Source organism: Ascaphus truei, chromosome 4 (genome assembly GCF_040206685.1).
Source record: "Ascaphus truei isolate aAscTru1 chromosome 4, aAscTru1.hap1, whole genome shotgun sequence".
NCBI lineage: Eukaryota > Metazoa > Chordata > Amphibia > Anura > Ascaphidae > Ascaphus > Ascaphus truei.
This window is the reverse complement of record NC_134486.1, coordinates 127,605,839-127,620,184: the sequence shown is the minus strand read 5'-3', so window position 1 is coordinate 127,620,184 and position 14,346 is coordinate 127,605,839. Positions and strand designations below refer to the sequence as shown.

General features: G+C 44.1%; 1 protein-coding gene across 1 annotated transcript in view; it reads right to left on the bottom strand.

Annotated features, from left to right (window-relative positions):
• Positions 1-12,400, bottom strand: part of LOC142493091 (visual pigment-like receptor peropsin) — a 72,031-nt gene extending 59,631 nt beyond the window's left edge. The window contains exons 1-2 of the mRNA XM_075596575.1: positions 12,139-12,400; positions 10,438-10,643 (exon numbers count right to left, since the gene is read on the bottom strand). Coding sequence (XP_075452690.1) covers positions 10,438-10,643; positions 12,139-12,259 — 327 coding nt within the window. The 5' untranslated portion in view covers positions 12,260-12,400. The remainder of the gene's footprint in view (positions 1-10,437; positions 10,644-12,138) is intronic.
• Positions 12,401-14,346: the final 1,946 nt, after the last annotated feature.

The window sequence follows — 14,346 nt, the reverse complement described above, 5'->3', positions numbered from 1 at the left end:
AGAACACTGTCGGAATATAAAATATGCACAAAGGGATATAGACTCCTCTGAAAAGATCACGACAGTTGCCAAACATTTTTTACATAAACATGGGGCTGATAATTCTGTACTATCTGCATTTGCCATAGAATGTGTCTCTTTGGGGATACGGGGTGGCGATATAGAAAGAGCCGTCCTACAGAGGGAATGAAGGTGGATTGTTATGTTGGGTTCCATGTTACCCAAAGGTTTGAATGATTACCTAGGGTTTTCAATGTTTTTGTGATTAATGATGTCTTTTGTTTTCCCTTCTCCCTCTCTCCCCCGGTTTCCAATTTAAAATCTTTAGCTTTATTTTATGGGGATTCAATGGTTAGTATTTAGGTTAGTGACTGTCTTTTATGTTGTATTTATTTACAGTCATTCACAGTAATGCTTTCCCTGTCTCCCCTAACTTTTCCCCTTAGCTGGTATTTTTAGAGCTTGATTATAATAGTTGTTTTTTATGTATTTAGTTCATTAACTCTCTCTCTTTTTTCTGCTATTTTTTTTAGATACTTTCATTATGCATAATGTGCTTTGATCTGCTCTCCATAACTTGGAGATACTGCATGAATGGAACATCTGATTATCTTTTTCCTGAATGAAGGCTGATGTTTGCCTTATCTTTGATGTTATTCTTACACCACAGGATAATCTGTCCTGCTGCAAAGAGATGCCACTATATATCTAAATGGTGTATTGCAGCACAGCCAGCAAGCAGTCCTTTTCCCTTTAAGACTCTCTCCTTGATGATCGTGGAGTCTCCTCTACTGTGCATGACACTACAAAGGCACTTTCCCATGCCTGGTATTCGAATCAGGAGTTGTCCAATCACAGCTAAATACAGCAATGCACCTACTACGGAGCTCTGCTGTGCGCATGCGCGGTAGTTTGACCTTCTCCACGACTGGAGGGAGGTTTTGGCACGAAATCGACGTCATAATTTACAGCCTTCTTATAACGGAGCTGCTCAAATGGTAAACTACCACCTTAGAAGAAGCCCGCAGGGGCGAAACGCGTTGTGGTATCTACCCGATACTGGTCCTTACTGCTGGCCTCGTTTGGACTTTATGTTTTGTGGATTTGGACTTTGCTGATGTGTGGTGATTCACTCCGGCTGGGGTGACCCCGTCCAGGACGTTATTCTACACTGAACTCTGACCACCCAAGCACTGTTAGGAGCTGAGTATATCCCTTACTCTGGTTCATATATATGCTATTGTAGCTTATATCAGGTACTGTACTGGCACTTAATTTTCTGTCAGGTGCATGACCAGTCTCCTGTACATTATAGTACTGTGGGTTTATGTTTGGGTTACTCAATTATCTTTTCTGCTCCCTTTTCCCCTGTTCATGTGAGCTACACTTGTAGCTCTATGTTATAGAGGGGTTCATCATAGTGTTCTATATATGTGTTTAGACATTTTCAGTGTGATTTTTGTGTCATGATTTTGTTTATCTGTGCTTCCTGACATTTTTCCTGGTGGGCTTTCACCACCCATTTTCTGTACACAGTTTGGAGTTTAGGGCATTTGCCCTGATTTCAATTAAAATCATTTTTTTCTCTGTATGATCGGCCGGTTGTCAATCACTATGGGTACTTTTGTCCCCATGGTGGTTTTATAGATTGAGGTTTTTTTTTTATTTTTCTCCCAATTTTTTTGTTTCATGTGTTAGTCCCTTTTTATTTGTCCATATATATTTTTTTGAGTCCAGTAGTTAGGGTTTCAGTCAGTTTTTCTGTTTTTTCATTTTTATATTGATCTAATAAATGTATCATTATTTTGCATGTGTGTCTGAGTGCTTTTCATGAGGTTTCTTTTTCTTCTTCTGTGTTTACACACACACACACATATATATATATATATATATATATATATATATATATATATATATATATATATATATATATATTACACAAACAAATGGGGCAGCCGGCACTCCCAATACCATAAACAGTTTGTGGTACATGTCCTATACTAATAGTAAGAGAAAAGTAATCCACTCCAGCAGGAGCAGATCCAAGACAGCACTCAAAGGTAAGTAAGAAATCTTGTATTCAAAAATAAACATAGCACAAACATGTTTGTGTCTGCTCCTTGAGCCCTCCCCTTCTGGTTCCTCAGAGGGGCAGTGCCAAATTTTGTTAGTTCTCTCCCACCCTTCCAACAGAGTGGGGTCTGTCTCTTCTCCCTGTGGGAAAGAGAGGCCAGCCAGGGCCTGATGGTTGTCTGGCTCAGTAATCTAATGCTCCACATTAAGAGACCATGCACCATCCAGAGGCCTGGGATTCTCTGAGCCCTTGCAACCGCTGTAATACCATTTGCTGCAGTGACTGCAATAAAGCCCTTGTTACTATTTTATACCTGCCTGGTATATACACACACAGACACACCTACCATATATACACACACATCTCATATATACACCATGTTTTGCTAAATATATACACCAAGCTGCAAAATAACAAGTCATCAAGTTAAACAGAGTAAAAAAGCTGCTCACTGTTCAGTCTCTAGGCACCAAATAAGGCATTTGTTTTGTTTTTTATTGAAAAGGGTAGAAGGAATGGGTGGAATGTGATGAATAATAATCTCCCCCTATATATATAGATAGAAATAGAAAATGTCCACGGCATTCCAGGGTTAGAAAAATATAAAGATACATTTATTACATCATAAGATACAAACAATAAAAAATAAGAGCGATGTTTCGTGCCAAACGGCCCTTTGTTAAGCTGCTTGAGCTTGATAAAGGGCCGTTTGGAACGAAACGTCACTCTAATTATTTTTATTGTTTGTATATTATGATGTAATAAATATATATATTTATATTTTTCTAACCCTGGAGTGCCATGGACACACACATATATATAGTATGTTAGGTGTCATGGGCGTCCGCAGAATTTTTTTCAGGGGGGACGCATAATTTTAACAGCCAGTGGCCGGCGTAAAAGTGGTGGTGAGTGCACTGTGGCGAGCGAGCCCGACCAGCATAAGGGGGGTTCTCCCTCCGAGAAAATTTTGAAAAAAGAGTGGGCAAATGATGCATTTTCAAGCAAATTTGAGAAAGCTTGAAGGTTAATAAAGCAATTGTGAAAGTGTAGTTATGACATCAAAAAAGAGCAGCTACTCAGGGTTGCAGGATTTGGTGGGTGCCTGGAGAACTTGCCATGTCACTCTGGCGCTTAAGTGCAGAAATTCCAGCCGTACTACTACTTTTTAAGGCTGCTTCTCTGCGCAGGATCCCCAGACATGATGTGTGCCAGGTGGGGCACAAGAAAAAGAAATGGGGATCATTAAATACTCTGCTCATCACCGGGCTGGCGGTATTGAATAAACTGTGGGTTTTAGATGAGCTGCAGGGAGTTGAAAAATCCCTTTAAAGTTCTCCTGCTAGGAGATCCAAGCTTTCCTTGCATACTGCACAGTTATATTGGTAAGATGAGATTTGTGAACTTCAAATAACTCACCTACAATCCACTATTTATTGAATACAGCCCTGTATGCAGTAATAGAAATTTGAAAAAGGAAAAGTGTATGTGTGTGGCACACAGTGTGGTTGGGTGGGTATATATACTTCTAATCAAATAAGACCCTTGAGTACTGCAAAACCAACTCTTTTTCAAAAAAGCAAGGAAAACAGAATGTTTTCTTTATATAACCCTCACCCAATAGGGTTTCCCCTTGGTGGCATGCTTCATCATTGGGTCCATTCCGTTCCGCTGTGGAACTGGGCGTTCTGCGACCTGCGAGCTATGTGGGAGCACTTATTAGTATGACTGTACACACACACACAATATATATATATATGTAACCATGCTGTAAAATGGCTGCAGTAATCTCTCCTGCTGACAGTAAGGCCTGGTAAGTTATGGGCATGCCAGCAGTAATTATGGAGGTTTGCCCTCACACCCTGGTGAGGTGCCCTATGTATGGATGGGAGTGGTCACATGCTCTGAATCCATGATTAGTGATGTCAGAGTTGTGTCAGCCCCCAGAGGATACATAAGGCACAGCACTGTTCAAAAGTTAGTGGTAAGAGGAGGAGTTCAGAAGCTGCATGGAAGGTTATGTAAGAGCTATGAGACAAGGAGCAAGTCTGAGTGCAGGCTTGGGAGGAGACAGCTCATAAGACTGTGACCAGGGACCTGGCACAGGGACTATCTCCCTGAAGGGGAGACAGGGAATCCACCAATTAAGGGAAGAGATACCTTTCAAAGGGAAGTGCGGTGAACATGGGAGGCTGAATACACCCCATTGTGGAGGGCAGCTGGCCCACCGTACTAATAAAGATGTTCCTGATTAACAACACTCTCGTGTGCAAGTGTGGAGTTATTGCACAGAGAGGAGCACCACAGAGGAGTTCCTCATCAGACTCATCCCCAATTGGACGCCGGGATCCTAATGAGGTGGAGGCGCTGCACTGGATCTAGGTAGGACTCAGCACACTACCTCAGCTGCCTGTCTGGGTTGGCAAATCCCCACACACCATCATGCGGGAGACTCAGGAGTCCTGTTGCCAACAGGTGCACCACCAGACATCACACATGTAATGGGGACTGGTTAGACCACAGGGGCCAATGTGAGATTGGGTGGGTCAGGCCAGTTCAGAAAAACTGTTACATATATATATATATATATATATATATATATATATATATATATATATATATATATATACTGAGTTAAGTTATGATGAGTAAAAAAAGTGACAAAAACCCTCCACAGGAAAGCAAATATGCAAATACAGCTATATTTGTATATATATATATATATATATATATATATATATATATATATATATATATACACTGTAGTGCCAGATTTCACTTGCCACAGCACTAGATTGCACCCACAGCGGCAGATTGCACCCAAAACACTTGCCACACAGCACCAGTTATAACCCCACAGCATTTGCCTTAGCATTGGATGGCATCCACATCATTCACCAGATATAATCCCACATCTTCCGCTCCCCCGTTTTTCTGAGTGCTTGATTGCTTTCCCTCTTTTTTCACTGTCTGCTTCTCCTTGTTTTTTCAACAACGCACAAGACACAGCGCAGGGTTTTTTCTATCATGTGCTCCCTCTCTCTCCCCATCTTTCTTTTTCCATCCATAGTAGCATCATGCTCCTTTGTCTCTCTTTTGCTGTATCTATTATACTTTTACTCTCTCTCTCGCTGCTCTCTCACCCTGCCCCTGTCTTGCTTTTTCCATAATATTTCTCCATTCCCTCAGAATCTCTCACACTCTATTCAGCTCAGCTTAATAAATACCCACCATGATGCATGTGGTCGCATTGGCACCCAGCGAAACGTTGTGTTGTCTTTGTACCCCAATTTTCAAATTGTTGCCAATTTCAAATGCTACCTTCTGCCCCCTGAGGCAGCAAAACTACTGTGGTCTGTGGATTATTGGATTCAGATTTCAGAACTAATTGCAGTCTACTCTGCAGAGTGCCGGGGCGTATTGTGCAGAGAAAGTGCTGCTGCCTGCGTCTTCACTCTTCAGCAGACTCTCTGAACTGTGATCCTGCGCAAATTGACAACGAGTCAGAGGAGGCGGGAGCATGATGGGCGGGAGGCCGCGTGATGAGTGTGGAGGTCAGAGTCGGACCATGATTGGTCCGACTCACGGACTGGGTCATCAAGGGACGGCGGCAGGTCTCTCATTGGTAGCGCTCAGCTACCAATGATGAGTTGACTTGTTGGCACCAGCGCCGCCGCAGCTCAATGGTGGGCCCAGCCGCGGCACAGATTGGTCCCGACTTGGGAGTGAGACGGCTCTCATTGGTAGGTAGTTCTACCAATGGGAGCGCCTCACTCCCGAGTGCTACCAATGAAAGTGAGCTGCGCTTCGTCCTGCGTAGCAGCGTAGGCTAGCCTACTACTAGGTGCCTGCCGCGGCGCAAGGGGGACCCACCCACCTCCGTCCCGGTCCTCCCGGAGTCTGTTTTGGGCATTTATAGTGCCGTTAACATACTGTATGCAGTGGTGGGATTCAACATTTTTAGCAACAGGTTCTCTCTCACCAGGGGGAGGGGGAAAAGAGATGGGGGGAGAGAGAGCCGGGGAGAGGGGGGAGGGGGGAAGAGAGAGCCGGGGGGGGAGAAACCGAGAGCTGGGGGGGAGAGAGAGCCGGGGGGGAGAGAGCCAGGGGGAGAGATCGAGAGCTGGGAGGGGGGGAAGAGAGAGAGCCGGGGGAGAAGTTTTGTGTTTATGTTTTATTCAGTTGAACAGGACTGCACATGGGGGGGAAGCATCCAGAGCCCACTTCACATCTCTCCCAGCCCCCATCACATGACCCCAGACCCCCTCACATCTCACACAGCCCCCCTCACATCCCACCCAGTCCCCCTCACATCTCAACCAGCCCCCCTCACATCTCACCCAGTCCCCCTCACATCTCACCCAGCCCCCTTCACATCTCACCCAGTCCCCCTCACATCTCTCCCAGCCCCCCTCATCCCCCTCACATCTCTCCCTGCCCCCCTCACATCTCTCGCAGCCCACCGTCACATCTGTCCCAGCCCCCTTCACATCTCACCCAGCCCCCCTCACATCTCTCCCAGCCCCCCTCACATCTCTCACAGCTCCCTCAAATCTCTCACAGCCCCCCTCACATCTCTCCCAGCCCCCCTCACATCTCTCCTAGCCCCCTTCACATCTCACCCAGCCCTCATCACATCTCTCGCAGCCCACGGTCACATCTCACCCAGCCCCCACTCACATCTCTCCCAGCCCCCCTCACATCTCTCCCAGCCCCTCCTCACAACTCTCCCAGCCCCCCTCACATCTCTCCCAGCCCCTCCTCACATCTTTCCCAGCCCCCTCACATCTCTCCCAGCCCTCTCACATCTCTCCCAGCCCCTCCTCACATCTCTCCCAGCCCCCCTCACATCTCTCCCAGCCCCTCCTCACATCTCTCCCTGCCCCCTCACATCTCACCCAGCCCCCCTCACATCTCTCCCAGCCCCTCCTCACATCTCTCCCAGCCCCACTCACATCTCTCCCAGCCCTTCCTCACATCTCTCCCAGCCCCCCTCACATCTCTCACAGCCCCCTCACATCTCTCACAGCCCCCTCACATCTCTCCCTGCCCCCTCACACCTCACCCAGTCCCCCTCACATCTCTCCCAGCCCCCCTCACATCTCTTCCAGCCTTCTCACATCTCACCCAGCACCCCTCACATCTCACCCAGCCCCCTCACATCTCTCCCAGCCCCCTCACATCTCTCCCAGCCCCCTCACATCTGTCCCTGCCCCCTCACATCTCTTCCTGCCCCTCACATCTCACCCAGCCCCCTCACATCTCTCCCAGCCCCCTCACATCTCTCCCAGCCCCTCACATCTCTCACAGTCCCCCTCACATCTCTCATAGTCCTCCCGCCCGATCCATGCCTACCTGTGTTGACACAGGCATGGGGAGGGCTCTCCCGGCTTAAAGAATTAGCCAGTAGTAGAATCTCTTGAATCAGAGCAGGAGGTGAGGAGCGCTGTATAGCAGCAGACAGGAAGTTCTGGGTCAGGCTGCTAGACGGCCCACCTCCCCTGCACTCCTGCTCTGACTCTCACTCAAGTGATTCTATTACCGGATAATATCCAGGGGGGGGGGGGGCAAGCGCCCCCAGACGCCCATGGTAGGTGTGGACAATGTTAAATACAGTTTGTTTTATTTTTGCTTTCACATGGATACCACATAGAATATGAGCTAACACCCCAGAGATACCTAGGAAATATGTACTTTTAAATAATTTAAGTATACATTGAATATTCAGATTAGCTTATTTCTCATGTACCTATCTACATGTTATATAGAGAAGTGCTTTGGGATGTATATAAGTCAACGGGCCCTCCTACTCAATAGGACCTCTCACTCTGGTTCTTTCATTGTGGTCATGAAATGTTTTCCCTCCATATCACCCTTGATCTGAACACTAAGGGGCTCATACAAGGTTGGCCGATCAGGATATTTTTGGGCCAAAACTACCCATTGAAGTTAATGGGGAATTTTGTCCGAAAACAACTCGGGCGTCCTTTTTGGCAGATATATGGTATAATAAGACCCCTATTCAATATACTGAGACTCCCTTTTCGTACAGCATGTCAGGGAATCCTCTGACCACCATTCATTTGAGTTTAACTCAGACTCAGGACTTTTTTTAAACCACAGTTGCATTCAATCTGAACCCCTTCAGTCTACATCTGCATCGCCCCAAAGGCGGACACCTGATGGGTTTCCCAAGAGCTGCTCCCCTCTGCACATATCCAGCATGCTAAGGGTTAATATCTGTGTTTGCTTATTGATGTTTTTGACCCTAGAGATAAAGGACTTTTTGAAATCACCGCTGCATACAATTTGAATCCCTTTAGTCGACATCTGTGTCGCCCCAAAGGCAGAAAGCCCTTGGCACAGCCGAAGGACAGCTAAAGGGTGTGAGACGTTTGCTGCCATTCCTGATGTTAAAGCTGCTCTATTTCAATCTGAAACTCACCAGCCCTTTTATCCCTTGCACCCAATTTTACAACCCGAGCTGTCCGCCTCTTCCCATGTATTTCTCTCCATTCTGTCTAACCCCCTTCACTCTCCCGCATCGCATGTATTTCTCTACCTTGCGTCTCAGTCTTACTCCCTCTTTTCCTCACTCACCCCCTCTCTCCTCTCCTTCAGTCAAGTTAATTACCTCATGCTCACTCATTCCCTCCCCCCTCACACAATTCCCCCAACAACATATATACCAAAAAAGTGCCACTCCCCAATGCAAAAAACATCCCACCCCCAAATACATACAAAAAAATCCCCACCTCCCAAATATGTACAACCTCCCCCACCCCCCAATATATATAACCTCCCCCACCCCCCTAAATGCATACAAAAACCCCACCTATCCAATACATATAAAAAAATACATATAACCCCCCATACATGCATACATATCATATACATATCATACATATCATATACACATCATATAAAAAACAACCCTCCCCAATACATATAAAAATACCCTCAAGTCCCCGAATACATATACAAATTCCCCCAAGCCCCCCAATACATATATAAATTTCCCCAAGCCTCCCAATACATATAAAAATACCTCCTATCCCCCCAATACATTTACAAATTCCCCCAAGCCCCCAATACATATAAAAATTCCCCAAGCCCTCAAATACATATAAAAAGGACCCCCGCCCCCAATACATATAAAAAGACCCCCACCTCCTCAATACATATTTTTTTAAAAGCCCACAACCAGTACATGTAAAAAAAAGACTCCCCCCCACACACCCCCATAGATATTAAAAAGACCCCCATAGCGCTTCCGGCACTCTGATGTCAGAGAGGCCCTTTGGCGTGGGACAGAGGGATAGAGTCATGCACGCTGCTGCTAAGGGAGAGTCGGAGCCGGGCCGCGAGAGGACCAGCAGATGGGCCTGGCCAGAGGTCGGACCCAACTTGCAGTGCTGGCCTGCCGGGCCCGGAACACCAACTCCGACAGACCCACCCTGTTGGTGGCTTTGCCAGGACATACTTGAAAATGAGAGGTAACTCTCAATGTATTTCTTCCTGGTAAAACATTTTTATAAGTAAAAAAAATCCGTGACATGGCTTCTCAGCATATTGAAGGCTCTTAATATGTTGAAAGGTTGCATATATTTGACTTTACTCACAGAATGACACATATACAGCAGCATTCATTTACCACCAACAAGGTTTGTTTTTTAACAAATACTAATGGTATTGAAGATTGTATATTGTTGTTAGAGAAATATAATGAATTTAGTTTCAAATCTCACAAGTAGGAAGCAGTGTAAAAACAAAATCTTTTTACCTACTTACAGCTACATCATAAGTAATTACACATAACATTGTATGCTAACTGTACACATACGGTACACAAACAGGACCATTTTTACAAGCAGTGCTAAGTTGTAAGGCACTAGAGATGGGCGAACCGGTCCAAATCAGTTTCCCAGAATTTCCCGAGTTTGCCATTTAAAATCCATTCCACGGTGTAAAATCCGCTGATGGATTGTTAGTTTCAATCCAAAACCGCCATTGGATACAATGCGCTGGTGGATTTTAACAATCCAGCCACAGATTCTGCAATTGGATTCATAAAATCCACCAGCGGATTGTGGAAACCGCGGATAGATTGCCTGTGTTAAATCTAAAAAAAGCCACAAAAGGTAAATCGCCATTTTTGAGCCTGATCTGCTGAAACCCAGGGACCAAAGGTACCCGCCAATCCGAGGCATATCCAAATCCAGAAAAAAACTTTGGCCATCTTTATAAGGCACCATGTAGCCCATTCAAAGAAAATATAACCCATAATACAGTATTTTAGAAAAACAAGCACATTTGTTCACATGTATTATGTACAGTATTTATTCTAGAAAGTCAGATCTTACCTGACAAGTCCATATAGAAGTGATAAGGAAACCATCATCTCTGAAAACATTGAAGATTTCAATGATTCCTCTAGAGTACCCAAATACAGAGACACTTGCATCTGACACAGCCAAATTAAATGTGAGATAGTCTGTAGGTAGCAAACCGGTCCTCTGCTTGTATAGTATAAAAAGTACAATGCTATTGCCAAACCATGACAACCACCCTACATAGAAAATAGAACATGGTTAAAGCAAGAAAATACATTATACCTGTTGAGTTGAAAGATGAAGCGATGGTGAAAAGCATTGATGAATTTCTTAGCGGTCATACAGTTTGCACTAGTTATTTAGCCAGGTCAGACTTTTGTCTCAAGGAGTGTAGAATATAACAGGTGGGACCTGGTTTTCCAAATAATTACATAACCTCTTCTATTATTCATAAGTCACAGATAGAGATGGGCTAATTCTTTTGGTGAATTTGGATCTGCAGCGGAAGGCCCGGTTCTGCGGTCCGTGGATTTCAAAAAGGGCAACTCACGTTTTATGGATTTTGTTATTATTATTATCAATACACCCTGTGGATTCTGCAACCCATGGACAGCTTTGTAGAATCCAATTCACAGATTCAGCAATCCGTTGGCGGATTCTTAAGAATCCGCCAACGGATTGCTGAATCCTCAGATAGATTCTACAAATCCGTCCATGGGTTGCATCTAATGGTGGTCTTTGATGAATCCACATGGATTAAAACCGCCCAAATCCGTTTACGGATTTTACACCGCGAAACGGATTTTGGGGGGGAAAAATGCGAGAATGTCCGGCAAACAGATTTTGGTGGATTCGCCATCTCTAATCACAGATATATTGTTATGTAATATATGACAGCATAAGTTGTATGTTTTTTTTCACTAAAGAAGCATTAAAGTAACAATGTTAAAGCAACAACACACTTAAATACATGGGACAAATGTCCCTTTGATCTCCTTAGGACATTAGCAGAAGGCAAAATTGTCTGCGTTGTCAGCCATTTATCAAGATACTAGGTGTAGTGCAAACACAAATTATGGAGAATTATAGACATTATTTGTGGCTATTGGTATTCTGCCTATTTTTTGCCACAATTTTATCACCCCGGTGAATAAAGTTTAAAAATGAGAAATTTAACAAGCTCTTAGCACGGAATACATTTACTGTAGTTCTATAAAATGTACTAATACTCTGTATACAACGGTACTAATTTCTAAATACAGTATTAAAATACCAATAACTGGTCATCCGTAAATGTCAGGGTCAACCTGCACTTCATGACAAAATAAGGCTAGGATATCTGGAAATTCAAGTTAAGTAATAAATTATGATTTCTAATTTGATAAGGCACATTTATTTATTTTTACTTATTCCACTGTTTCTGTTCCTTTCATTTTCCTGTCTACATACTGTACTTACATTCTTTCTTACTCATTTTCTCTGTAGATTTTAATTCTGCACTCATTTATATTCTTTCTTAGATAATATAGAGGCATACTATAATTACATATTAATTTAGACTTTACTAAAAATCATCATTACCATTCTTTGTCCATATGATATAATTTCAGAGATAACAATATGTTTAGAATGGTACAACACAATTTAAGCAGTATTTTACTTTAAACAGTACAGTATATTGCAAGCACTATAATTACATCTATTGTGCTGAAATATTCCAGAGATACATACCTAAAGATAGGAGGTATATACCTATTATTGTCTCTCCTTGCTCTGTAAGTGGAGTTTCCTTTAGTGGTAGAGTCATATTGTTGTTCCTCCATGGAGCCGGACGTGGAAACTGGAAGGACATGTCGCATATGCAATTTTTTTTCCTTTTGGAAAAAAATGTACCAACTATCCAGTTTTAGTGTATATATTTTACTCCTCTATGGCATTCAGGTTAGTAACTTGCTCCTGTCTTGCATTTTAAGATTAACAAATTAAGAATGAAAATCTTCTCAACAGAGACCTGTGTCACCCTATGACCCCTCCTTATTCTCTAATCCGTTCTATAAATATATTATTACAGTATGCAGCACTGACCAGAACATGACATGAAATAGATGGGTCCATGTTTCAAAGCAAGGAACTCATGCTGTGACATAGGGGATGCTTATTCTTTAAACATCTGTAGTGCATATCGGAGTGCTATAACACGGAAATATATTTTTATATTTTTATGTTCAGGACTACATGGAATGATGATCCAGTTGCTTACATTAATCAAGGAACCTAACAGTGTTCATCTTATAGGTGTAGCACCTTTTCCCCCACCCTAAGTGAGATCATATAGCTATCAATGTATTCTGGTGCGGTGCATACCTGTTTGGTAGAACAGAAGGCCCTGAGAACTCCGCAATGGTATGGGGAGGCTCTCAGTTCAGGCTCTCAGTGATGATCCTTCCTAGCGCAAAACCCCCAGCCGGTGAGGATCCTGATGCAGCCAGGATGGTCCGCACTGGCAACTCAGATAGTGGCCCAGTCAAGTGGCCACCACAGATGAATTCAACAGGGTCTTTATAAGCAGCATACATGTAGTCATGACAGGCACATTCCAGGAAGTAGAACACACAGGGCTTGAGGCCCTGCAGTCCCCTTTTCAGCTCCTTTACCCCCTGATGGGATAAAGGTTAAGTCCTTCCACTACACAGGGGGAGGGAAGAGTGCCCCTGACTTCTGGGAGAGTGTCAGCTTTTGTACCCCAGGGGAGGGGCTTGTAACCCTGCCCCATAACACGGCAGGTCTGATACTAACAGGCATGACATCATGGGCATGTGACCCAGCCAGTATCCTCACCAGGGATGACACTCTCTGGTTGCTGTTAGGCCAGCCCCTGGACAGCAACCCAGGCTGTACCCAGGCAGCAACAACAAGCTAGGCCTCCATGAGAGAGCTTATCCCCCACAGTAGCTGTGTCTAACAGGAGTTATACTGTTAGGGCCACAGAAAAGATGATAGTCAGGGGACTAGGCTACACAGGAAAACATGTTTTAATGCACTGCCCCCACTTTGTGATCCAAGATGCATCTGCTGAGCTCGTTGTTCCAGAGATTTTAATCTAGCGAAGGACTCTAAATGAGAAGGTTTATGTCCCTTCAGACCTGGCAGATATTTGGACTTAGAAAGCAGCAAGAAAAATTAAGGCACAATAGAGCACAATTTGATCAATCTCACTAAAAGTAATATCTTCATCATGTAACTTCTCCGTTGTGCCTCCTACAGACATTCCCCAAAAATGAAAGGGATGCACTTCCGGTAAAAATTGGCACAAGAAGGAAATTCAATTATTTGCATGAATTTTGCTTCAAAATTGCCTTAGTACAAAAACCCTAAGGCAGTGGTGGGCAACATGACATATCAGGGACACCATGTGCAGCCTTTCAGCCCCTAAAAGAGTTGCCCTTTATCTTTAATCTCTTTTTTCCGCCCCTCTCATATGTGCTCACGTGACCTTAACTGCGCACCCACATGCTTTTTACTTCCCTATCTAACACACTCACAGGACTGCCGGAATAAAGCACTTAAGTGTCATCTCCCGTCTCACAGTTTACAGTGCCACATGTCGTTGAGATAAAGAATCCAGTCTACGCAAATGATCTGTTCATTGTCACCTTGTGAAGTCAGGGACCGGTTAATCCGTCAGTGCCACTGCTATTTTTTTCCATGCAGCAATTAATCATGACCTATGAGAGACTCCAGGGGGGTATATGTCATATACTGAGGTCCACATTGTGCATTCTCCAGGAAAATCAGCGGTAGGTCTGCTGTGTGCCAGTGCCACTGTTAGTCCATATAAAGGAGAGATAAAAGGGAGTGGGGGGGGGGGGTGGGTTGCACAAATCATCATACTTATCCTCATATTGGAGGACATGTCCAATACATATCTTCAGTCTTCAT